At 38.6% G+C, this 27,729-nt stretch overlaps 1 protein-coding gene across 1 annotated transcript in view; it reads right to left on the bottom strand.

The window, feature by feature from the left end:
- Positions 1-27,729, bottom strand: part of STAT4 (signal transducer and activator of transcription 4) — a 47,478-nt gene that overhangs the window by 10,112 nt on the left and 9,637 nt on the right. The window contains exons 2-18 of the mRNA XM_032235509.1: positions 27,409-27,537; positions 25,282-25,426; positions 22,343-22,441; positions 21,796-21,888; positions 20,588-20,666; positions 18,475-18,560; positions 17,096-17,247; positions 14,810-14,968; positions 14,499-14,591; positions 13,803-13,862; positions 11,234-11,251; positions 11,043-11,136; positions 7,839-7,883; positions 6,143-6,226; positions 3,240-3,338; positions 837-972; positions 550-602 (exon numbers count right to left, since the gene is read on the bottom strand). Of these exons, the coding sequence (XP_032091400.1) occupies positions 550-602; positions 837-972; positions 3,240-3,338; positions 6,143-6,226; positions 7,839-7,883; positions 11,043-11,136; positions 11,234-11,251; positions 13,803-13,862; positions 14,499-14,591; positions 14,810-14,968; positions 17,096-17,247; positions 18,475-18,560; positions 20,588-20,666; positions 21,796-21,888; positions 22,343-22,441; positions 25,282-25,426; positions 27,409-27,536 (1,623 nt within the window). The 5' untranslated portion in view covers position 27,537. The remainder of the gene's footprint in view (positions 1-549; positions 603-836; positions 973-3,239; positions 3,339-6,142; positions 6,227-7,838; positions 7,884-11,042; positions 11,137-11,233; positions 11,252-13,802; positions 13,863-14,498; positions 14,592-14,809; positions 14,969-17,095; positions 17,248-18,474; positions 18,561-20,587; positions 20,667-21,795; positions 21,889-22,342; positions 22,442-25,281; positions 25,427-27,408; positions 27,538-27,729) is intronic.

Here is a 27,729-nt window from a genome sequence, read left to right as displayed (position 1 = left end):
TACAGTATCAGAGAAGCTTGTTTTTCATTATGTTGTTCCAAATATTCCAAAATATCCAAATCATTTCTATTATTATCTCACAATTGTCTTTTGAGTTAAAAAAAAAATCCTAAACAGAAACTAGTTTTGCTGGTTTTGCTCAAGCATTTTATGAATGTGTCTTCTACAGGTGTTTCCAGTATTTTTTAAGAGAAAAAATGTAAACTATCTCAGTCTTAACTTTTCCACTGTTCCTTTTTAAAAACATTGTCAATACATTTAAAAATTGCTCTGTAGCATTTAACAAGTAGTTTCTTTTCCAAATAGTACAGCCACCCATTCACTCCTGAAGCAAGGTAAACCCACTAACCATTGTATTTGCAATAGGGAGAACGCATTTTAACAGTAAGGTTACTTATAGAAATTTCACATAAGGATACAAAAAGGTTCTAAAGACAAAAATAAGACCCTTATAGAAAGGTCCTGTGATACTGCAAGATCAAGCTTATATAATAAAAAAAGCAGGAAAGTAACATTTTGAAAACGAGATGTAGTAATGACATCCAGTACCTTACAGAACTTTGACCATGAAAGCTGATAATCCCCAGAAGTAATCTGTTGCCCTAAAATATAAATAGAAAAAAGTGTGGGTAATGTCTTTCAAAAAATTCACTTGTTTTCAAATGAAGTCATGATAGTTTAAAAAGAGAAACCTGTTTTCTTAACTGGAACTTCAAAGCAAAGACTCTTTTCTACTACTCTTAATTGAAATTCTCATGTCCATGTTAAACATTGGATGGGACATTGTATACATACTTCTTTAGTCTGATAAGGCAAAGCACAGTCTTGGTTCCCACCTGTTATCTTTTCTGCCAGCATACCGAGTTGATCAGAATTCAGTCCACGGCCAACATATGATGAAAACTGCCAGCTCAGGACTTCTAAGAGTTGACTCAAAGTGACAGGGATTGGATTATTAAAGAAAGCCAAGTTCTGCAGCCAAATAAAAATTAATACAGAATATGATTAGATCCATTTCCTGTTTTTGTGCATTACTATAAACTGCTGGGAGCCTCTGAGGGCCCAACGATAGGGGAAAGAATAATAATTATATTTAAATATTGTGAAAATTCAAGGCCTTTAAATAACGTCAAAAGCCCTACGTAGTTCATTTTTGGAGACTCTGGAAGGAAACCATCAGTTGCATAATTAAAATAAGGATATTAGTAGGTTTCAAATAATATGGTGATGTTTTACACTTCAGAAATTTTAAAACAAGTCTTTTTAGAGGCAAAACAGGCAGTTATAATTCAGTTTTACTGTACAATGTTAAATAGCCGAGGTGGCACAGTGGTTAAATGCAGCACTGCAGGCTACTTCAGCTGACTGCAGTTCTGCAGTTCGACTGTTCAAATCTCACCAGCTCAGGGTTGACTCAGCCTTCCATCCTTCCAAGGTGGGTAAAATGAGGACCCGGATTGTTGTTGGGGGCAATATGCTGACTCTGTAAACTGCTTAGAGAGGGCTGAAAGCCCTATGAAGCGGTATATAAGTCTAACTGCTATTGCTATATCTTTGTCTTTATGCAAATGGCTGGCTGCAGGTCTATGGTGCTTTTAAGTCCATAATTCTTCTTGTAGTGGATGTAGTAATTTTTATTTTGCTTTATTAATTTCAGCTATGAAATATGCAATATTAAGCCAATTGCTTTACTGGCTACTGCAGTCTTAAAAGACAACATGCACTTTTGAAAACACCTTTAAATTCATATTTTTAATTTTACAAACAAAAAGAAAGTGAAAGACAGTGCATTTGCACTTCTTCAAAAGGTCAAAAAAAATAGCCTTCAAAAATATCTATATTAGGGAAAAGGTATGCTCATAAATGAACAAGAACATAAAGAAATATGGAGGAAATTATCTATTAAAACACACCTATTTTAAAAAATGTGGAGCATAAACATGCATACAGATTTTGTAAATGGAATAGTTATTTCCATTTGCAAAAGAGGTTTTGACCCAGGGAAGGAAGGCTCCTCGGGAAAAAATTAGCTGAAGGTCATATATACCTATTAATCTTTTCTGCTGATCAACGAACTACAGGTAGTCCTTGACACATGGCCACAATTGAACCCAAATTTTCTGTTGTCAAGAGAGATATTTGTTAAGTGAGTTTGGTGTGACCTTTCTTGCCACAATTGTTAAGTGAATCCTAGCAGTAGCAATAGCAGTTAGACTTATATACCACTTCATAGGGCTTTCAGCCCTCTCTAAGCGGTTTACAGAGTCAGCATATCACCCCCACAGTCTGGGTCCTCATTTTACCCTCCTCGGAAGGATGGAAGGCTGAGTCAACCTTGAGCCGGTGAGATTTGAATCACCGAACTGCAGATAACAGTCAGCTGAAGTGGCCTGCAGTGCTGCATTTAACCACTACGCCACCTCGGCTCTGTTGATAAGTTAGCAACATAGTTGTTAAGTGAATTTGGCTCCCGCGTTGACTTTGCTTGTCAAGAGGTCATATTAATCAGATGCCAAGCATCTGGATTTTGATCACATGTCTATGGGGATGCTACAAAGATGGCAAGTGTGAAAAGCGGTCATAAGTCACTTTTTTTTCCAGTGCTGTTGTAACTTTGAACTAAATGAACTGTTGTAAGTCCAGGACTACCTGCACATCACAGGAAAGAAGGCTAACGAGACTTACTTGCTTTTATACTCAGCTCAGAGGTGGGTTCCTGCCAGTTCGCACCTATTCGGTAGAAGCGGTTTGTCAAATCTACCGAACCGGTTAGGAGAGGTTCCACCAGTGGACCCGGAAAGCAGGCCACACCTACAGAAGAGGTTCCAAAAATTTTTGAAACCCACCACTGGTCCTTGGATATGATTATTCTACACTATCATGCTCATATTTATAAAACTCAGTGCCTCTGTGAAAGGTAAGGATGACTACCGCGTTTGTGGTGCAATCAGAACATTGCGTGTGTTTTAACGCAAACCAAAGATGCCTTTTAAAAAACAAGTTTACATCCTATTCTTATGCATCCCAGTGCTGTGTGTGAGGTAATTTAAGGGGGTTCTGACAGGTGTCGTCGGCATCTTCATATCCGGTCACATGGGCGGCAAGCCACCCCCATCCGGTCACATGGGCAGCAAGCCACTCCCACAAAGAAGGCCACACCCACAGGGTAGGTTCGAACAATTTTTGAAACCCACCACTGACTCAGCTTGTGAAAAAGATATTGGCTATGCAAAATGTACCTGGAGTTCACTTGTGGACAAGTTGTACCATATGACGGAAGCCCAAGCATTAGGCAATTGGCTGACATTAGAAATCATCACCACTGGTAAACAGCTTGTCTATTGAGAAAGATAGATGAAGAAATCAATGTAGATACAGAACAGAGCAAGATTTAATAGCCTGGGGAATAGATTGCAGTTCCACAACAACTGCATTGTGAGAAGTTAGAAAGGAGAATATGCTGAGAATATGCTCTCTCAAATTTTTGCAAGGATTGACTATTGAAAACTGGATATACAATACGGTTCACCAACAAATGCGCGCCCGACAAATGCGCGCTGACGAAACCGCGGTGACAACACCGTGATGTCAAAAGCGCACCCACTAAAGCGTGTTGACAAATGCGCGCCTACAAAAGCGTGCCATCAGAAACAACACGAAAACAACGCAAAAACAACATTAACCTAACCTAAAAACCCTAATCGCGCTTTTGTGAGCGCGGTTTTGTCGGCGCCCTTTGGTGGGCGTACTTTCGATGTCGCGGTGTTGTCGCCGCACATTTGTGGGGCGCGCATTTGTCGGGTCACTATACAATACAATAGAAGAGTTGGAAGGCACCTTGGAGGTCTTCTAGTCCAACCCCCTGCCTAGGCAGGAAACCCTATACCATTTCAGACAAATGGCTATCCAGCATCTTCTTAAAGGCTTCCAATGTTGGGGCATTCACAACTTCTGGAGGCAAGCTGTTCCACTGATTAATTGTTCTAACTGTCAGGAAATTTTTCCTTAGTTCTAAGTTGCTTCTCTCCTTGATTAGTTTCCACCCATTGCTTCTTGTCCTGCCCTCAGGTGCTTTGGAGAATGGTTTGACTCCCTCTTCTTTGTGGCAACCCCTGAGATATTGGAACACTGCTATCATGTCTCCTCTAGTCCTTCTTTTCATTAAACTAGACATACCCAGTTCCTGCAACCGTTCTTCATATGTTTTAGTCTCCAGTCCCCTAATCATCGTTGTTGCTCTTCTCTGCACTCTTTCTAGAGTCTCCACATCTTTTCTACATTGTGGCGACCAAAACTGAATGCAGTATTCCGAGTGTGGCCTTACAAAGGCATTATAAAGTGGTATTAACACTTCACATGATCTTGATTCTATTCCCTCTGTTTATGTAGCCTAGAACTATGTTGGCTTTTTGGCAGCTGCTGCACACTGCTGGCTCATATTTAAATGGTTGTACACTAGGACTCCAAGATCCCTCTCACAGTTACTACTATTGAGCAAGGTACCACATATACTGTACCTGTGCATTTTGTTTTTCTTGCCTAAATGTAGAACCTTATTCTTTTCACCATTGAATTTCATTTTGTTAGATAGTGCCCAATGTTCAAGTTTGTCAAGATCCTTCTGTATCTTAAGCCTATCTTCTGGCTATTCCTGCCAGCTTGGTGTCATCTGCAAATTTGATGAGTTCCTCATTTATTCCCTCATCCAAATCATTGATGAAGATGTTGAAGAGTACTGGGCCTAAAACAGAGCCTTGGGGTACTCCACTGCATACTTCCCTCCATGTAGATGCAGTTCCATTGAGGACTATACGTTGAGTGTGGTTGGTCAGCCAGTTACGAATCCATCTGGTGGTGATGCTGTCTAACCCACATTCTTCTACTTTATCTAGTAGTAGGTTATGGTCTACCTTATCAAATGCCTTACTGAAGTCTAAGTAAACTATATCGACAGCATTCCTCTGGTCCACTAATTTTGTCATTTTGTCAAAGAATGCAATAAGATTAGTCTGGCATGATCTGTTTTTGAACACACCACCCCCTTGCTGGGTTATATTTAAGAGGTTATGCAAAAGGTAACCTAATTTACCTCGTAAGCAATTTTGTATTTGAAATAAATTAGACAACTGCTAAAGTACCATATGCAAATTTGTGCTGGGAATTTACAACTAATGCAGTTAGTTTTGTTAGCTATTTAATTTTCAGTTTTTGTTTTCAATGTGGGATGAGAAAGAAGAAGTAAAGGGCAAATTTAGCTGAAGGAACAAGTCTGCATAGAGCACAAAATTCTAACTGAACTCTTCAACCGAGTAGTTGGTTTTCAAGTTCCTATTCCTAGCAGAGAATCTAGGTCACTTTGTATCAGAAGTTACAGATGCAAAAAAACCCAAGAAATGAAAACCGTATAAGATCTGTTCATGCTATTTTATAATCCCTCCTATATTTGGCTCCAAAAACAGGTACTTACTCGTTCAAGCACCACACAGTTGGCAAATACAACACGATTCATTATTTTGTAATAACATTGTAACAGACAAGTCAGGGATTTTATTGTAATGAAATATTAACCATTATGACAGTATTATAGCACCTTATACACATTATAAAGAGCTTCATTGAATTTGTTCAATGACTCATCTAATCTGATCCTTTGTTGACAATGATAATAGGCAAAACGTTCCAAGAGTTTTACTGCAAATAATGGTTTGCATGTTTCACCTCCAATTAGAAAAAAGAAAATATGGTATTGTTTACCTGCCAAGAGTATAACTAACTATTTAGGAATCCATTTTTGCTTAGCTGACATGGCTCAGGCAGACAGAGTTGTCCCTTGATAAAACAAAATTAATCATATTGGTCTATTCACCAACAATTAAGAATCAGGCTTCAGCAAATAATTATGTAGATTTTTTTTTTTTAAAAAAAACAGCAATTATTTGCAATTAGATTAGCCTCTCTTTCTACATATTTAACTGATAGGTCAGATTACATTTTTGGTTACTTGGGAGAGGCACAGATGTCTTCAAAACAGTCTTATTTGATCAGCTGAATATAATCCATTAGCACAAGGCTAGTGAGTAGTATGCATTATTTCTAATTCAAATGTTTCCCCATTCATTCAGCCTGGTTCAAAAACACTTACTTCCAAATCTATAGTCAGCCCACATAAGCAGATCTGTGTTTCAAAAGTGATTGAATGTAGTTCTTCAGTTACCATTTGGGAAATCTGAAAAGAGGAATAATAGTTTTTAAATGACATGGATTAAAACTGTTAAAATAGAACCATGATGGCACAGTGGTTAGAGTGCAATACTGCAGGCTACTTCTGCTGACTGCTGGCAGCCTGCAATTTGGCAGTTCAAATCTCGCCAGGCTCAAGGTTGATTCAGCTTTCCATCCTTCCGAGGTGGGTAAAATGAGGACCCAGATTGTTGGGATCAATATGCTGACTATGTAAACGGCTTAGAAGGTGCTGTTTAATGTTTATTTTTATGTTTATTTTATTTATATGCCGCCCTTTCCCCCCGAAGGGGACTGTAAAGCACTGTAAAGCGGTATATAAATCTAAGTGCTATTGCTATGCCTGCCTCATAACATTTAGAAATATTTAATTGTTTTGCTAAAGCATAATGGTCATTGCAAAAATCTTGTTCATATCCTCAAATCACAGAAGTGGAACTGAAGGTGAGCACAACAGTACATTTATTTATTTGTATATTTATTAAATTTAAACGTAGTCCACCTTACTCGACAAAGGGACCGTGGTCATTGCATAGAGTTATATATTAATTTCAAACTCAAATGTGCATATTACAGATACTATTCTGTATTTTCATTTGGTAAATTACAGGTGACAAAAAAGACCAGAAGAGGGAGCCACAGAGCTATTTTCTTTCATTGAACTTAAATGGGGACAATAAACATTTTAGTATGACTTTGTTATTTAAAAACTGGTTATTCAGATTCTTAGATTCCATTTGTACAATTTTTCTCTTCAAAAATAGTCTTTTGTCTGAATTTAGGGTGTTCATCATTAAGACAGATTTACCTGTCTTTGAACAAGTACATAATACATTGTAACAAATAGTAAAAAATAGTAAAACATGGTGCCATTATATGTGTCTGGAATCAATTTAACCACTTTAGGTTATTCCTTCTTAGATAATAGGCCTTAGAAAATATTAGCATTTATGTTTCAAATATTGCAGCATTATTTTGTTCCTTAGATAATAGGCTGAAATGCTATATAGCGGTAATGGCGAAATTGTGGTGCCCACCACCATAATTTAATGCTTCCCTGTGCCGTGCCCTCTGTGCATGCATGCATGACAGCCCCCCTGCCGCTGCCCCACGCATGCGCGCACGGCTTTCTTGCAGCCTGGGTAGGGCGAAAACTGCTTTCCCCGCCCCCACCGGAGGCCCAAAACAGCCCATTTTCTGACTTCCGGTGAGCCCAGTAGGTCCGCTTTTCACCCTACCCAGGCTCCAGAAGTTTTCTAGGAGCCTAGGGAGGGTGAAAAATGGCCCAACATGCAAACCGGAAGTCGAATTTCTGGTTTGCAAGTTTTTTGCTTCCGGAAGGCAAAAAGCAGCCCAACGTGCAAACCGGAAGTCCGTTCCCGAAAAATCGTCGAAAATCAAGGCTGAAAGTCATCTGGCCAGCATGCACATATGCGCTGGAGTTGACAGAGCAACGCCATGTGTGCCCTCAGAAAATGCTCTGTCTGCCACCTGTGGCCCGCGTGCCATAGGTCGCCATATAGTATTATTTTCTTTGATCTAACAAAAGTTAATAGGATTATGCTACAGCCAGAGCTCAGTCCATTATTTCTTCCTACCTCATTTCCTTTGTTTGCGCCACTTGCTTTCATTTCTTTTGGCTGCTAAAAGAATTAAAATATAAGACCAACATCAATAGGCAAAACGTTTACTCACAGAAATGTTTAATAATGAGATTCAATATTCACCAATAAATATTAGAGTAAAATGATATGGGCGATTGATGCCTATCGTTTGACTTCTCTGAAATGTATTTCATTGTTTTCGAGTGACTTAATTCAGCTACTTCTAAAAAATGAAAAGTACACCAACAACTCCCATGCTATATTTTGCTATGATTATTAATTTGTCTGTTTGCTTTTATTCAGCTGCTTTATAATGTTTACATATACTTCCTTCCCATGTATAATATTTTGTTCTTAAGAACCATTAAAATCTATTACTAGCAAGCTAACAATACTGGGGGAATCTCTATGCTGAAGTATTCTGTATCTACAGGTAGTGCTTAACTTACAATCACAATTGAATCCAAAGTTTGTGTTGCTAAGCCAAACATTTTACAATCCTTCTTGTCACTGTTGTTAAATGAATCACTGCAGTGAAGTTAGTAACAGGGTTATTAAGTGAAACTGGGTTCCCCGTTGACTTTACTTATCAGAAGGTCGCAAAAAGGGATCACATGACTCCAGGACCCTACAACTGTCATAAATATGAACCAGTTCCCAAGCATTTGAATTTCGATCACGTTGACTATGGGGATGCTGCAATAGTCATAAGTGTGAAAAAACTATCATAAATCACTTTTTCAAACGGCCTCTAATTGAATTCTTGTAAGTTGAGGACTACCTGTAATTTTACCGTTCATAGCTGTGCATTTTGAGTGCATAAAAATAAATTCTCCACAGATATTATCTTCTCTCAATATGTGGAACAACTTCATAAAAATCCATAGCAATAAAAGTTTATGACAAGCAGTGCTTCCTTCAAAGGGAGCCTTTTCTGCATCTCCCACCTAAGCACCTGTGGATTGCAAAGGGCAAGTCTATCTGTTAACAGCAGTTTAAAGGAACATGCCTCATATTTTGAGAGTATAGGAAATAAATAGAAAAGTGCCAAGGAGGAAGGGAGGGTTCTTTTGTTTCTTTTATTGCTGTTGTTTCCAAAATCTGGAGAAAAACAGAGAGTACGGTGAAAAGGTTATTGCTTGTTCTATACAACGTAAGTAAAGAATAAACTGACCACTTCCTTATGAAGAAGATAACTAGAAAGATAAGGGTAGTGTGGGGTGGATAGAGGGAGAGACATTTGACACTTGGGTAGAATAAAACAAGAGAAAAGAGAGAGAAAAGAATATAGCACATACAGCTAAAATAAAACTGAAGAGAAAGTCCTGAAACTGCTTGTGACAAGCTGAATAGTAATTCCATTATTAAATACCGAGCAGGAGTTTTGTTAACCTACTTTTCTAAAAAAAAAAAAAAAAAACCAAAACCCCAACTCATCATATCCTGGACTTTCTCATCATAATGAGAAATAATATTTTATTTGTTCATATCAACTGATTCTTTGAGTAAAAGTCATATAGAAGTGTATATAGAGTAGGTTTACTATATTCCAACAAACTACATTACTATGAAAGAATAGATGAGAGGTGAGTTCATAGTTCAACATAATGTGGTCTAAATAAAGCACATTCAGCTGGTGACAACAAAATCTTTTTTTTTCCAAAAAAAATTCTACTCTGTAGATAAAATTGAAACAAATTCTATTTCTGTCAAATACAGTTTTGGTTTTGTTAAAACAATTCAGAGATATTTCTTTTTTAAAATAATAAAGAAAAGTGTTTCTATATTGCTGTGAATTTTTTGTCCCCAATATGGTGTCTAAAAGCTATGAATTGCAATTTCCACAGAAGCTAGTTATAGTCTCAGAAGATAATTCCTGCATACAGAGAGGATATGTTCTATGCAACTCAGTGAATCTCTCTGTATTTTTACCCCTCAAAGGAGGAAATGCAAGGTTGTCTTTGTATTTAAGGATGCATTTCCATATTTGAGGTGCAGGGTTGTTTTCCCACAAAAAGAATTATTTGGCCCCTGTTCATAAATTTGTTTTTCTTGTTTACTTTTAATTTAAAAGTAGCTGGATTTGCTCCTTTCTTCCTCATATCTCTGAGCCCCCAAACAGAGGTAGACATTAGCAGCAGTATCTATTATGCATTTATATCTACAAAGGATATTAAAGTATAAGTAAATATATTTTACATATTTCTAGTTTTTGTGTTTTTTCCAAAAATAAAAAACAACCATTCTTTTCCTCATTTACAATTTCTAGAAAAGTTACAACCTCATGCATACCAAAACACATGACGACTCAACACAGACTTTAAGATAACAAGAATCTTGTTAGAGAAATGCCTTTTGGAGAAATACTTGTTCCTTTCTGATTAGTAAGGCCACTTGACAATTAAATTCATATTTCTATTTAATATACTTTAATAATAACATTAATAAGACTATCTGAGCGGCAGGAGGTAATAATTGCTATTGCTATTGCTGTTGCTATTGCTATAATTAAAGGAACCAATGCTGCTGTTTTTCTCTTCCTAAAGAGGTGTTTTCTTTTGAGTGATTTCTTCCAATTGTGCTAATAACGGAGGGAAAAAAGTGCAGGTCCATTGCCATATTTGCTCTGATCTTATGAATTATCCACACCCATTCCACAGTTCACCCATCCCTCATCCCTCAAATACGTTGACCACCTAATGAGAAGGAAGAACTCATCAAATACTTTGGAAACCTAATGAGAAGGAAGGACTCACTGGAGAAGAGCCTAATGCTGGGAAAGATTGAGGGTAAAAGAAGAATGGGACAACAAAGAATGAGGTGGCTGGATGGAGTCACTGAAATAGTCAGCATGAACTTAAATGGACTCCGGGGTGGTGGTGGTAGAGGACAGGAAGGCTTAGAGGAACGTTGTCCATGAGGTTGCGATGAGTTGGACACGACTTTGCAACTAACCACAACAGTTAATGCTAGAAACCTATAAAAGTTAGATGCAAACATGCATCTAGTTATTGGTCACAGTTTGAACCTAGCTGGCAGTGGCAGGGATTCGATCAGTAGACTGCTTCTAATTAAGTTATACCAAGTTCAATGGAAACTCTCAGTATACAATTAACAGGAATGCCATATCCATAAATGTTGAGAAGCAAGCAAGGATTTCCAATTCCTGTGCCAAAATAAAATAAAAAAGTGATTTACCAAATGTCGAAATTCCACTGAAAGGTTCCCGTTTGCAGACTCATCCATGTTCATTGCTTTTATATGAGTCCCACACAGAACAAATCTGCGGTTGCTAGAAAACATATCCCAGTAAGATTGAGAACCGCAGGTGAAATAGTAAGAAGCAAAGTGTAATTATACTTAAAACTCCATCATTTATATTTTCTTACCTTATAGTACAGGCATTCCTGGGTTTTAAAGAAACAAACAAAGCAAGTTAATCTTGTGCCAGTCTTCGAACATACAAAATGTCTTTAATCAACTGAATCATTTCCTAAACTTGCTTATATGCAAGTTTACTACTGAAATCTCTTCGGGGTTTACAATAAAAACATACAATGTAGTGAAAGCAAATAGGTTAAAAAAATAAATCTTCACCAATTGAAAAAAGCATGCGTTTAAAAGCCTTTTAAAATAATCAAATCCCATTACAGAAGTTATGCTTTTAAAGCTTTTCTAAAAAGCCAATAGATATGCCAACCATCTAAATGGAGCGCATGGTTGGGATGGCTTCAGAAAAGATCTGAGTTACTAAGAGAGGAATCTAGGGGAAATCCTGGGGCACAAACTGAAATGGATAAAAGATTCTGTGGGTCAATGCCTCAACGTAGGGAACCAAAGTGAGAAATCTCAGTCTAGAAGCCTTCCCCAGTTCCCAGTTCCTTCTGGGAGAATGTAACTCTATGCCAGGGGTATCCAATCTTGGCAACGTTTAGACCTGTGGACTTCAACCCTTGATGGCTGGGGAATTCTGGGACTTGGTTCACAAGTCTTAAAGTTGCCAACGTTGGACACTCCTCCAGAGCCTTGGAACTGTGTCCCCTCATAAAGAGCATCTGCTGTCAAAGTTCAAGATGTCAGTGGCTCATCAGCATTTTGTCAGTACAGAGCTCTGAATCATATAATAATATTTCCCACAATCTTTCCTTTTCAACTCAGACACTCAAAAGCACTGAAGGCAGAATCAGTCTGAAAAGGCCACATTTATAATAGAACGCTTAGGAATTTGCCTAGCAATTCCCATGGCCATTACCACTGTTGATAGTTGCCTGAGATGAAATATCACGAATAATCTGTGGAAGTTTATTCAAACATTGCATCTTTAAGTCTTCTAGAAACACCAGCATTTTATTATACCATAATATACAGTGGTGGGTTCCTACCGGTTCACCCAAACCGGTCCAAACTGGTTGTGATTTGGCGGCCTGGGTTGCTGGAAACGGCAGTGACCAAGGACTGCTATGGCTCCAAATCAGTTCTCTGGGCGGTGCCATAGGCGCCATCTTGTTTTTTGCTTCTGCGCATGCACAGAACAATTTTATTTATTGCACTGTGCACGCGCGCGCATGCGGAGGGGGTACGCCCCCATGAGCAAACTGGCAGTAATGACTGCCGGAACCCACCTCTGCTACTATAATTATCATGGTTATCATAAGTCTGACTAAAACCTGTCATCAGCTTCTTCTATGAAATCTAACAAGTTATGAGGTTGAACTTCAAGGGCATTCTTTGGCTTTTCAACTTTGTGCTTTAGGATGCTGACGTCTCTGAGTTGCAGGTTCACACCGCAAACAACATAAAGGGAACTTCAATCAAAACTGTCTCGTTTTGTGGTGGAGCAACAACAATGGCTCAAAGCAGTGGAAAGACTTTCATGAGCCTGAGTCTGATGATTCAGTTGCCAACTACACTTATGTGTTGACTTGTTCTTTTATTAATCATGCTCTTTATCATGTTTTGATTTTATGCTGATTTTCTTCTTACCAAGAATGCTTGAAGCTTCTTTTTCTAAACTGTGTTAACCCCCGATGAATGTTGGGTTGTAATGATAAACAAATAAGCAAACAATGCCATCCTATTACATTTCTATCACTCCTTTGTCTTATTTTCTTAAGTCTCTACAAATCCATTTTTGTGCCTTAACAGGAAGTGTCTAAATATTTATAGATGCATGATAAGGAGGAGACTTGAGAAACCGCCTACTGCCAATCACCTCCACTAGACCGATAAGATCGCATAGATTAGGCCTCCTCCGAATTCCATCAGCCAGCCAGTGTAGACTGGCAACTACTCGGAGGAGAGCCTTCTCGGTGGCTGCTCCGACCCTCTGGAACGAACTCCCCGTGGAGATCCGGACCCTCACCACCCTCCAGACCTTCCGCGCCGCACTTAAAATCTGGCTATCTCGGCTGGCTTGGGGTTAAAGATTCTAACCCCTACTCGAATTGTATGACTGTTGAGTTCTTAAATAATGTAATGTTTTATGTTGTAAATTGTTTGTCCTTCCCCCACCCCTTTTGAACTGTGAGCCGCCCTGAGTCCCCCCAGGGAAAAGGGCGGCATACAAATAAAGTGAACTGAACTGAACTGAGATGGTGTCCAAATTTGATTAAATAAATAAAAAAAGTTACATTGGCAATTCATCTTTCATTTTGGCCAGAAAAGACTACAATGGGCTCTGAAGAAAATATTTCAGGAACAAAACAACATTAGAAGCCTGAACAATATTTAAAAGAGAGATACAGTAATATTGGGATTTGCATACAAAGCTAAACCATCTTTTAAAAAAAAAAATGCTTTGTTAAATGTAAATTGAAACAAAAGTGTTTTTCTGATCGTTTAAAAATCTGAAGCAAATCGACATTTGGATTTATTGTCAAGTATTTTCAAAATATCATGAGAATTTTTACTAAATATTATGATGATCTATTTTTTAAAAAAAAAAAAAAACTTACGTACTTGTCAATAGTAGCTTTCACTTTAATCTGGTAGTTCAGGTCTGGCAATTTAATAAGTAGCCTAGAAAGTTAAAAGTGTGGAATTTAATATGGCTGAATCAAAGTAGGACATAACCATGGATGCACTAACTAATTATAGTCAATAATGCCACCTTAAAATTCCCGCATACCACTCTGGTTTTGAACAGAAATAACAATAAATATTACTAATCTTAACAATCCGTGCCATCAGATAAATGCTGATGAAAATACAAATGTATGCCAACAAGTAGAAAACTACAGAAATGGAATATAATAGGGACAATAAAATTAGCTAAAGCAAGGGGGAAAATGATTTGGCTTGCTTGAAAAGCTCAAGTTGTAACTTTAACTTCCCGAGTCTTTGCATAGATTAGAATAACTCATTTGGAGGCTTAAAAGTTATCTAAAAATGTTTTCCTCCCGAGAGCAAACTGTTGCACAAAAGCTAATGGAAGGTTCATGCACCTGTTTAGGAATTTAGTCTAGGGCAGGAGTCTCCAGCATTGGTAACTTTAAACCTGGAGGACTTCAACTCCCAGAAGTTCCCAGCCAGCTTTGCTGAAGTCCACCATGCTGAAAGTTGCCAAGGTTGGTCTAGGGCAACAGAGAGGTTTTAAGAAATATGCCAAAAACATTAAATCAATCAAATAAATGGCAAACAACAACCTTTACTCACCGAAGTTTAACGGTAAACTGTATCATCGTTTTAAGAACCAAAGGTCTCTGAGGATGAGTTGGCATGGAAGGCTGTCTCTCCACTATAAATGAACTAATGACAAAGGAAATAAGTGACTGCAGTTCACAAACAATTCTGGTGAAATATTACAAAACTAACAGCTTCATACGTTCAAGATAACATGAGCAACTGAAACCCAGTTTTCAGAAAATTTCTTGCACAATTAAAATATCTCCATGACTGAGATGAAAGTGTATTAAATAATAGTTTCAGATACAGCCTCAGTTGAAAATGAAAATTAACTTATATACCTTTGGAAAAGACTGCAAATTAAAGCATTTATTATTTCCGACAAATGAGGAGTTTGTAAAGGAATGGGGTCTCCTTCGTAGGTGAGTTTTATCAAAAGTTCATTCAGCTTCTCCAGCTGCCTTCTTAGTTGAAAAAGACTGTCAGCCAACAGTGTGAAACTAAATAAACACAAAAAAGAGATACAAGTAATTAAACTTTGACTGGGGCTAGACCAGAACATTCTTTACTTTAACGGTGCCTCCCCTCCCGTAATGAAAGGCTACATGATGTTATGATGTTCAAGGGCAACAATGTTCTTTTGACACCTGCCACCGAGAATACCACAAGTACCGTTTTCCTTCCTGCTATGACAAAAAGGCCCGCTTTTTAGCAAGCAATTTTCTGCTCTTTTATGACAAAGAAAATCAGCTACTGAATTAGAATTCTTCTTATGGCGAATGATAAAACTAGACTTGCTCTCCCATCTATGCTTAGAAAAGTATTCAGGGCAACTTATGTCCAGCAATTCTCTGCTTCAAATGAAAATAGCCTTAATTCTGTTTTATCACAGGCACAATTCTGAAAGCAAGTCAATTTTGCTCAATTCTTAATTCATGTTCTTCTACAGCAGTCTTTCCCTAACTGACCCTTCAAGGAGAGATCTGCTTTTATTCTAAGGACCTAATAAAATTATGAATGCCAATTTACAGCGTCATAGGAAGTTATTAATTTATAAGTGCGTATGTGCTTTATTTGTGTAGTATTAACTTTTTGAGATACTTAAGATGATACATGAAAATGTAAAAAGTAGGCATTATTTCCTAAGTGCATTGTTAAAAATCCAGAAATGTCTTTTGTCTGCCAGCCAGATGTATTTCTCAAAGCAATGCCAATATTGTAAAATTTAGTTGGAACAGCCTATCACAAAAGTGTTGTCTAGCTAGCTTGCATTGAAACGGCAGTGTAGAAATACAAACTACAGCTACACTCTTTTGTTGGAACTACAAATGTAGCCTAGAAATTGAAAGCTGAATTGCATTTGTTCTGCAGTCCAGTTCCAGAGACAACAAGTGACAAAGAGCATGATTGTTCCTTAAAACAGTACTCTCTGGGTTCATGGTTAAAACCTATCGCCTGATGGGACCCAGAAAGCATGCTTTTTCTGTTGCTGTTCCTGCCCTCTGGAGCCTCTGAAATTTTTCACTCAGACCTTCAGCTCCTCTGGATAGTGGGGTCCTTAAGCCTCACTTGCCTAAGCAATATTATTATTATGGTTTATCACACAATCATCCAGATGATTAGATGGGATTTGGCATGATTATGATGATTATTAGTTGCTCAGTCAACTAGATTATTATTCTGTATCACCCGGGATGGGCTGCTGCTGGTTTGCACGAGTTCAGGAGAACCTCTAGCTAAGAATCTGCCCAGTTTAGAGAACCCAAAAAGTCCACCCCTGGCTGGCCCTGCCCATCTTGCCCCGCCTCACCCACCCCTCCCCTCCCAGGAGTGGCCCGTTTGGGATACCAGGTAAGTACAGGACCCGCATGGAGGCTCGGGGAAGGCAAAAAAATGGGCCTCCCGGAAGTTCTGGAAGCCTCCGGAGCCCAAGGAAGGCCATTTTCACCCTCCTGGAGGCTCGAGTAAAAGCTTCAGAACCTGGGGAGGGCGAAAATGCCTCCCCTCTGCTGTGGTGCAGGAGGCTGACTAGGCCATACCCACCATGGCCAGGCCCACCCAGCAACCGGGCAGAGAATCCATTGCTAAAATTTTTGAAGCCCATCCCTGTGTATCACCATAATTTTATTTAATTGCTGTTTGCTGCCCAAAGCCATTTTGAACTACTTTTGACATGTTTGGAGAATCTTCCGTACAAACATGAGCTATAAATTCAGTTCCCTCCCCACTTCCCATTAGAAAGTGCGCTGCTTGCCGGGCCACCAAATCATCATAGCAGAGAGATTTCACTGTTGGCTAATACCCTCACAACGGCTTCACAATTTGGTACAAAAACATCGTATGATTCAACTTGGGGCCTTTTAACTTTTATTTTACTGCTAAACGATTTCTAAGAATCTGAAGAGTCAGAAACAGAGATCATTGAAAGAAGCTTTACCTGTTGCCAACCAATACCTCTTTACACGATCTCCGCTTCTGAGTCTTCCGATTCTTAGAAATTGCTTAACGATAATTTCTGTTAATCTCTCAGAAGAATTTTTTTTTTATTGACTAAACTGAGATGGAAAAGCCACACAGCACCACACTTCCTGTTGCGCTATAGAGAGGAACTAGTGATAACGCTTTACCAGTTTTGCAGCTGATCAAGCCCACTGTGCAGAGGGCCTCCAATGCAAGCGATTTGTTGCCGTCTCTTCCAGTCCAATAGCTCTTCTATTAATATGTTATTCACCAAGGCATCAACCTCCTTTACTATTTGTGCCATTTTACTGAGAACTTCCTATAAAGAACAGTAGTTAGGAACAGTAAGAGAGAATTCATGAATGGAGAAACATCGAAGTGATTTGTATAACAACCTAAAGCTGTGATATTCTTTAGCTTAATTTATACACATAGTTTGCTGTTGGTTAATGTATCACCATCCAGCATCAAAGCAGTGGTTAGTTTAAGAAACCATTCGTCTTCCAAGAAAGCAACCTGAGTACAAGAGTGGCCACAAACCAAAGCTGCTTCTTTAAGTATTGCTTCTGTGTCTTTAATTTTAATTTAAACTTTAACTGCTTTGAAAGGAGACACAATATTGGAGAAAGATAGCAGTTAGACTTATAGCAGTTAGACTTATATACCGCTTCATAGGGCTTTCAGCCGCCTCTAAGCGGTTTTACGGAGTCAGCATATTGCCCCCAACAACAATCCGGGTCCTCATTTTACCCACCTCGGAAGGATGGAAGGCTGAGTCAACCCTGAGCCGGTGAGATTTGAACAGCCGAACTGCAGAACTGCAGTCAGCTGAAGTAGCATGCAGTGCTGCATTTAACCACTGCGCCACCAAGCCTTCCATAGAGTTGTATGTGACTCCTACCCCCATCCCAACATTGAGGGGCTTTTAAAAAAATTACATAAAAAATAAACCAATCAGAAAGTGCTGCCCAGTCAGAGCATTCACCACAGGGGTGGGTTTCTCACCCCGTTCCAACCAGTTCGGTTGGAACGGGCCCGGTGGCGTCCTCGTGCACGCGGACGATCGCGCTGCTCCAGCTGCTCCTGGAGGGCGCAGGCGCTGTATGCGTCCTGCGCATGCGTGGAAGCGCAGAACTCGTCAAAACCAGGTAAGGAGCGCGGGAAGTTACTTACTTCCGGGTTCGCCGACCAACCGGTTCGCAGGGACCGCCGCGAACTGGTTGAAACCCACCCCTGATTCACCACAAACATTGCCGAGAGACTAACTGAATCCAGAGATCTGCATGGCTCTCAACTCACTGGCCTTCAAAAACCTACAACCCTGTTCCTCTATCAGAGAATTTGAGCATTCTCGGTTTTCACTGGAGGTCGCCCAGAGATAAATTAATGAAAAACCAATAAGAAGTTCTTAAAACCATGGCCCAGGTTTAAGAACTAGTTGTATTTTTTTTTAATGGAATTAGTTCTTAATCTGCAAATAGAAAAAACACTTTCCATAATGTCCTTAAGTCAGCAGAGTACATAAATGACAAACAACTGAACCAACCTTTCTCTTGAAGTCTATTGTATTGAGCATTTCCTGCAACATCAACATCTCCTGCTTCATGATGGGACTGTTTTTGTCATTCTGTTCTAAAAGGAGATATGTAGAATAGGTACAAAGCTTTAGAGTGGGGAAACCCATCAAAATAGCATGTGCAAGTAGTTTTAAGGCAGCGTGTTTTCATTTTTTTCCTATTACACTTTTACTTTGCTTGCAACTCAGGACTGGGTTTCTCGCCCTGTTCCAACCGGTTCAGTTGGAACGGGGCCGGCGGCGTCCTCGTGCACGCACGCAGTGTACGCATGCATACTAGCGTCTGTGCGATGCTCCAGCTGCTCCTGGAGGATTGCGCAGGCGCTGTATGCATCCTGCTGCGCATGCGTGGAATCGCAGAACTCGTCAAAATCGGGTAAGAAACGCGGGCAGGCGGGTGGACCCTTCGGCGTTGCCGGAAGTTACTTACTTCCGGGTTCGCCGACCAACCGGTTCGCAGGGACTGCCGCGAACCGCCTGAAACCCACCCCTGTTGCAACTAATGAAGATAAACATAAACATGTATCTCTCAGTAAGTTTATAAATACATTCCGGTGTGCTATCTAATGTATTATGTCTTTCTTTGTCCAAGTTTGTTTTAAGAAAGGAGTGAACATTAACCAAAATCAATACCCTGTCAATATTCTGAATATTTAGTCTAGTTTTTTTGGATTTTAAAAGTAAATGCCTCCCCCCCCCCGCCCCCAATAATAACTAGACAATAACTCTTTTTGGTCTGAAAGCTCTGCCTCTTTTTCTCAGTGATGGATAAAACCAGGTTGGAGAGGAAATTTTGAACAAGAAGACCTTAAAAGAAAAGTGTTAAGTTCTTTTTCTCCCATAGCTGAATTTCTGAAGGAACAAAGCCTATTATGGTTCTCCTAGGCCAATGACGACAAACCTTTTTGGCACTGAGAGCTGAAAAGGGAGCGCTTCATATGCATGCTTGTCTGGGATGCGACCCGGAAGAGGAGCTGCCCAGGGGGCATGTGCACACTGTAAAATGAACTTCTGTGCATGCGCACTGGCCAGCAAGTCTTCCAGTTATTGCTACGCTTACGCACGTGCCAATCAGCTGGCTGGAGCACATGCTCACGCCGGAAAACAGAAGATCACCTCTTTCAGTTTCCGGCACTGTCAGATGCACAAAGGACAACTGATCATCATGTGCACATGCACGCCAAAAACCTGGAAGAGGAATGGATGACGCCACGCGTGCCAGGCAACATGGCTCCATGTGCCACTTCAGGCACCTGTGCATCACGGTCTAGGCTGTATGTATTTTGGAGTATGCAAATATGGAAAGTTTGTCTCTACTTCTAAATGGGGTGATTCAGAGAAATGAACCCATTGCTGTTTTATCATTAACGATTCATTCTTTAGTTGGACTGAACCATCCACAGTAAAAGACAAACTACATGGAACTCTTAAATAGCCCTGTATTTTCCTGTCATTTTATTTAATTTTTTAAAAAAAGCTTAGGATTGTTACAGCTGCAAATTCACACTTTCTCTTCTAGCCACAACCTGGAACCTTTTATATTTGGGCAATATATAACTGCTGTTAAATACATAAATAAAGAATTCCATTAAAAATTAATTAATTAAAGAATCTTCTTTCCCCTGTTGGTCGGACTGTATCCTTCTAGAATCCATTTAAATAAAAAAGGGAATTACTAATGCAAAATATTAGAGCCACAGTGTGACTTAAAGATTAAACTGATAGATCATGAAGATTTACAGTATCTTCATACATAAATACATACCACTAATTTCAGGGATACCTATCTCCAGGTTAAAATGCAGAGGGGCACAATCTTAGCTGGACTAATATTTTGCTGGATGTAGCCATGTAGCCTAAAGAATACATTAGGCTAAGAAGCAAATTGGAATTTATTTTGCATGGAGTATGTATCAATAGCACTCTGAGTCTTAATGAAATCCTGCCCCTTACTCCAAAAAGAAGACTGAGGGTGTTTGATGAAAACCTATACCCTAGGTATAGAACTAACAGCCAATTTTTACAAATATGCAAGATTGAAAATCACAATTTTCCCTTCATAGCATTGCGTGGGAAAGCTTACCTATGTTGCACATAGTTTTAAATCTGAAGTCAAACTCCTCTTGCAAGTCTTCTAGATATTTGACATCTTGTTCTGTCAGCTGTTTTCAGATTAAATGCATTTAGTAAGTGATCTAATAGTTTATAGCATATAGCAAACAATAATGACATTCCCTAAAAAGCTTTAGTTTCACTGAAATGAAATGGAAATGCTACAATTGCTATCTGCTTCCTTAGTGAGAAAAATAGCTGGGATTACAAATCATACTAAAACAAAAAGTGGATTGATTTCTACCCATCCAACCAATTTTAGTTTATCCAGCAAAATGCTGTAATTGTATACTAAGTGTAACATGCTGTGGATATATAGTGCCTCTATGTATGTCTATTCAGAAACAAGCCCCAATTTGTTCACTGGTGCTTATATAAGCATGCACAGAACTGCAGTCTTAAATTTCTCTTTTGTGTTTAAACAAAAAGTACAGCTCACACCCTAGTTTCAATGAGGTTTTTCAACCAGCTGAATTCAAGGGGGCAATATTGTGCATTTAAAAGGATTTCAGGGGTTCATAATTCCAAAGAAGCCTTCCCAGACTTGGATTAATTTGCCAGCTCCCAAGAGTATCGTTGAAACAGAATTAGTGGACACATTCTCAGGTACTGGGATATAGTTGCAGAGAAACTTTCTACCCCTGATACATTAACAACAATAGTCAAAGCTCTGAATGGGGACATTCAAATGAGGTATGTCTCACTTGTACTGTACCTTAAAAAGGGCAACAGTCCAATTTCTATCATATATCATCTCATTCTTCTGTACATGTGGATCTAGTTTCAAATCATGATACTTAATACATATAAAGAAAATTGGTACCACTATAGTTAATCCCCAATTTACAACTGTAATGGAGCCAAATTTCAGTCCTAAATCATGATGGTCATAAGCTGAGGCACACATGCGACCAACCTGATTTTACAACCTTTTTTGCGATGGTTATTAAGCAACCATTGGTTGTTTCTTGAGTCAATGCATTCCTATGGTTGTTTTTTGCTGGAAAGTGGGTGACCGCAGGATGTGTGTTCAACTGTCTGAATTCCAGAACTGGGTTGTAAGCACCTTTTGGGGTGGGGGTGTCCATTGTAACTTTGAACAGTTGTTAAGGGAGGACTTACTTATATATTAGATCTTTGATGTATCAGATATTAAATGCACAAACTGTAACAACTTGCCTGTGTACTGTTCTTAATTTCAGAACCCTTGAGCTCGATTTTTCTTTGCCTTTCTGAACCCAAGTAGCTTTGTAGTGACTTTTCTAGTGGTCCCTAGAAAAAGAATTATGACAGATCAGTTTATTAATACTATCCCACAGCACAGATTATTTAATGGTAAGTTTTAGTGAGAGGGGACGGAGTAAATTCAATAAGGCCAACAGACCTTTGGTAATAGTTCAGCTTTTTCAAAGGCAAAACACAGATGTGGGAATCACTTACAAAAAATATTCCTGGTAAATGGAGAAAATTGGACTGCCACAGGTATAATAATTGTTTATCTAAAAACAGCTCAAAGGAAAGTTTTAAAAATGATGAGTGTTCAATGGCAAATCAAGATACGTTTAGGAACCTAAGACTACTGAATGGTATTTTAATGAATTTAGGACCAATGTTCCTCTGAACCGTGAGCCGGTCTTCTGAAATATTAGTATATTAAAGCTTTGCAAATTTGATGGACATTAAGTCTATCTCCTCGTCCTCCTCTTGGTCATTATCATAAAATTACCTGAACTGGCATACTTGCTGAAGCCAATACTCTTCTTTCTTCTCTTAAACAGTTTGAAATAACCAGTGCTATATGTAGAGGGTTACTTTGATATTTTGCCTGAAAAACAAAGTTAAAGAAACATAATTCATATCCTAATAGCATAAATCAGCCACATATAGTAGAAATGCCATGGACATTACAGAAAATTCATATCCATTCTTGATATGTATGCAATATATGTGATTGCATACATTAAGTCAGTTTTATGAATCGTAACATTTCTCTGCATATCCATAATCTTTTCTATCGCTTCTTTATTTTCCCCATTTCGTCTATGCTGTTTCTCTCAGACTTGTATTTGGTTCTCTAACAAAAGGTAGATAGACAATCAATATCTGAAGTTTTCACCACCATTGTATCTGCATTCTGCAGTAAGTTTCTTACCCGCTTAGTCTTTCATAAAAAATGCTTACCTGAAGCTCACAAGATATTAAATCTTTTAAGGGAGTACAGCTGGGACATTTTACCAATGAACTTGGGTGATTGTTGTATGCACCATTGAAATTTTGATTTCTGGCTTTTCTTTAAATCTTTATATATGTTTTCTTTTATCCTCTCTTTTCCTAACTTTCCACTCTACCATTTCTCCCATATCAGAACTGGACCAATAGAAAGGTCTTTGACAGGCACAAAATATTGCAATAGCACTTGGACTTATATACTGCTTCACAGTCCTTTACAGCACCCTCTAAGCGGTTTACAGAGTCAACATATTGCCCACAAGAATCTGGGTTCTCATTTTACCAACCTTGGAAGGATGGAAGGCTGAATCAACCTTGAGCCTGGTGGGATTTGAACTGCCAGCAGTCAGCAGAAATAGCCTGCGGTACTGCATCATTACCACTATGCCACCATGGCTCTTAGTATCTTAATGTAAGAACATGGATGGTGCCTTGTTGGATTGGACCCTTGATCCATCTAGTCAATTAGTTTGTTCTTATAGAGGCAACCAATCATACAAGGAAGCCCTCTAGTCCCCCAGCAGATGGCCTCCAATGGCACTCTGTCTCCAATGGAATGTAGTAAGGAGGTTGATTTCCAGGAGGGGGGGGTGTTGTCTTCCAGAGGAGTAAAAAGAAAATCAGTTCAGAGAGAATGAAGAAGCCCCTTTCTAATAGTTCATACGCTTTAGATGAGACAGTATATAGAATAGAATAGAATTTTATTATTTATATGCCGCCCTTCTCCGGGAGGACTCAGGGCGGCGAACAATTCAAAAGGGGAAAAAGGGGAACATAAAAACAAAATACAGATAACAAAAATAAACAACAGTCGCACAACCATACATGTCGAGAGGGGAGGGAACTCATCACCCCCAGGCCTGCCGGCAAAGCCAGGTTTTGATGGCTTTTCGGAAGGCCTGGAGAGAGGTGAGGGTCCGAATCCCTGCGGGGAGTTCATTCCAGAGGGCCGGAGCTGCCACAGAGAAGGCCCTCCCCCGGGTAATAGCCAGATGGCATTGGCTGGTAGATGGCACCCGGAGGAGGCCAACCCTGTGAGATCTAATGGGTCTGTGGGAGGTAATTGGCAGCAGGCGGTCTCTCAAGTACCCAGATCCAATACCATATGCAGTATATGAAATCTGTCAAGCAAAGGTTTGTCTATAAGCGTTAAACAATAAAGAATTCAGCTTGGAAGATTTACCATGTATTATTCTTGGTTTTGAGCTTGACACCTGCTGCCATCAAGGCTAACAGCTATTGATCCTCAGCAGAAGAGATTGAATTATCCTTGTGTATTTAAGATTAAGGTTTATGGGTTTTAGTTTAGTTACATCTCTAACTTGTGGAGAAGTATAATGCTGAACAAGATTCAGACACACCAGAGAAAAATTGATTTTGCACATCATGTAAATGCACACATAACTGAATATTATAATTTGAGTAAAAATCTTATCTCTGCAACCCTTTGTCTATAACAAAGCCCTGCTGCTGTTCCCAAATTTTGCTCATTGCCACCATTTTGATTAGAATTCTAACAAACACCTCAGTTAATGAACAAATCACTCCTGTAATGTTCTGTGTTTGTTTTTGCAATCTTTCTGAAATCTTCTGCAACTTTCTATAGGGGAACAATAAAGGCCTTTTTCCAATTGTCAGGCAAAGTTAATCTTCACATACATTAAAAAAAAAAGTTTCATATCCACTCCATAAACAAACCACATCCATATTGTAACATTTTTGTGGCTATAATACAGCTCACCCCTTTTTCAATATTCTATCATCATTTATTACTTCCTTGGTCACTGACACTTATGGCATAGCATTCATTCCAATTTCACACTGCAACGCACCACATTGTAGTGTTTATATAATGGATATGTACAGTAGATACTCTATTAATAATGAAGACTGCATAGTTTGTTTTGGAAAGTATACATGTTTGCAGCTTCCTTTACATTTCAAAATGTAAATCTTCTTATTTTGAAACTGAAACACGCATGCAGCCTTATTATTAAATATTGCTTTACCCCCATAGCATTCAGTCGATGCTATGATTATGTCACACACATAATGACATTATTGCATAATAATGCAAATCAAACAATATGCGTAATTTGCATTACAATGAGTTGATCTCACTTTTTCCTTGACCCCCTCCCCAAAGACATAATGACTCTATTATAACTTTTCTACATGACTGTCTTGGTATCTTTTCTATATTCTGGAGTACTTTTTTACCATTTATCTGATTTCTTTTTCAATGTTTGATTATAAACATCATACTGAAAAAGAATAGTTTAAAATTCAGTTTGTTTGATCAAATGTTTAAAATCAATGTATCCAATAATTCCTGAGCTCTGGTTGGTATAAATATCCTTACACAAAACCTTATATAAGAGAACTAACACCATAATTGGTGCAGGAGATTTCTTTGTGATTCTTTCTTAAACTCACCTGAAGAATTTTCCTGACTTTCTTTAGGTTATGTATCAAAAGGAGATTCTTCTCCTGGGAAACGCGCTCTAAATGCTCATCCAGTTTTAGGAATAAGTTATGCAACAGCATAGCTGCTGTAGACTCATTGCTATATGCAGACTCCCTTCGCAAAAGGAAATAGATAAGAACAAAGTACATATATCAAAAATAGTAATGTTTTAAAAATCATTTGTTCAAGAGAAATATTAGGCTCTAAATGGGAGGCCTACAAATTGGTTATATAGATTCTATTTTTATCTCAAGAAAATATTCTGTATATAATATAAATTATATACAGAATATTATTATAACAATAACATTATAAATTAAAATAAAATTATATAGGCAAATAAAGGATTAAAAGACCTAATAAAATTCTCAGTTTAGTTTTTAAAAAGGTCTCTCTTCAGTTTTAAAACAGCACATGTGTATTTAAAGATACAATATTTGCATATTTGTACTTATAGTCAGTATGTAAGTATACTTTTACCTTTTCAATTAAATGTTATTGTATGTAGTTCTAAAATTAAAATGGAAAACTGATAAACTATTTATATAAATTAACATCTAACCATAAATGTGAAAATATTATCAATATACTGTCTTCTGTCTCTGTAGATGTGAAGAAAGGACAGAGAATTAATTTCAAATTAATCATTGGAATTAATTAACAATTGCTGATATGTACTGTATAGAATTTTGAATCAGGATACAAATGTATTTACAAAAAGAATTACCATACGCTTCCTCAAAAAAGAATCCTCACGGTGCATATTATAAAACAAAATATTTTCTAGTTTGACATGTTTATTTCCATGTATCTTTCAGTATCAAATAAACATAATAGAATGGCATTATTCCAATAATTAAATGGGTTAATATGTTCCCTGAAAGTTATTTGTAGCTAACAAAATGGCTATAACAATAATAAAAACAAAAATATACAAGGAGTGAAAACATTAATTCATAAAGATATGGTTATATTTCACTATATACTTTCCAAGTCATGCTTGATGTAGTAGGCTTACTGAATATGAAATTATGTAAAATTATAGTATTATTAATTCTGTAGGTTTTCAATTATTATCTCTATTGAATGTTTACTGGTTTAATGCTGGTTAAATCTGTACAGCCACAGATTGTGATGCAAAGCAACAATATTTTATTTTTACTTGGATAATAAAATAACAATATTCCCAAGAAGAGGATGGGGTGTTCTGCCCATCTTGGCAGCTTGAAGATGTGTGGACCTCAGCTCCCAGAATTCCCAACCAGCAAGTTGTTTCAGTTTCAGTTTATTGGTATTTGTATGCCGCCCACTCCCAGAGGACTCTGGGCGGCTTACAGAAACAAGGGAATTAAAAATTAAAATAGAAATAAATCATTTTAAAATTACGCAACATACATACACTTAAAATGGGGCTGGATGCTGATCAACAGCCCCAGGCCTGCAGGAACAGCCAGGTCTTAGTGGCTTTACGGAAGGCCGGAAGAGTAGTGAGGGTCCGGATCTCTACGGGGAGATCGTTCCATAGGGCCAGGGCAGCAACAGAGAAGGCCGTCTCCCGGGGGGTCGCCAACCGACATTGACCCGCCGATGGTACCCGGAGGAGGCCCAATCTGTGTGATCTAATCGGTCTTTGAAAGTTGTGGAATTCTGACAAAGGAATTCTGGAGGTTGAAGTCCACACATCGTCAAGTAGCCAAAGTTGAGAAACACTCAGGGGTGGGATTCTACTGGTTCGGGCAAACTGGTAGCTCCGAAGATCAGCTGTGAGTGAACAGGTTCGCTCCGACCTTCAGTTGGGCCCACCCCTCCGCCCCTGGGCTATACTCACCTATATTTCCTTGTTTTTTAGCCCAGCTGATAGGCGCGGCAGAGTGGATAGCTGCGCCTCAGCTGTTTTCCTGTGGACTGCACACATGTGCATTGCGCGCATCAGGCATATCAGGAGCATGCTCAGCGAACTGGTTGTTAAACCGGTAGGATCCCACCCCTGGAAACACTTGTGTACAACAGTAAATATAATGCGATCTATATCTGCTTATTCAGTAGTCCCCTAATATTCAAGGCAGAAGAGAAAAGAAAAATATATCCAAACTTACCAGTCCTGGCTTTCGAGCCACTGTGCTAAAAGATGTCGAATTTCCATGGGAAAGATGTCATCGTAAATCTGGTCTATTTGCTCTAAAAAACAGGGTTCCAACTGCTGCACTTGATTCCACTGCGACATGCTAAAAAGAAATAGGCTTTTTCAAATATGTTGGGTTGCAATTTCCAGAATGGCTGGCCAGTATGGTTCGCAAAATTGCCAGCTAACAAAAACTCAGAGTGGACTTAAAAGCCATTCTCCTTTTCCAGGCAAATGAAACTTGCTGGTTAGAAATAAATAATATATGAAAGCTTGAAAGGATCTGGGCTTTTTT

This window comes from Thamnophis elegans, chromosome 1, assembly GCF_009769535.1.
Source record: "Thamnophis elegans isolate rThaEle1 chromosome 1, rThaEle1.pri, whole genome shotgun sequence".
NCBI lineage: Eukaryota > Metazoa > Chordata > Lepidosauria > Squamata > Colubridae > Thamnophis > Thamnophis elegans.
This window is presented reverse-complemented; position numbering and strand designations above follow the sequence as displayed.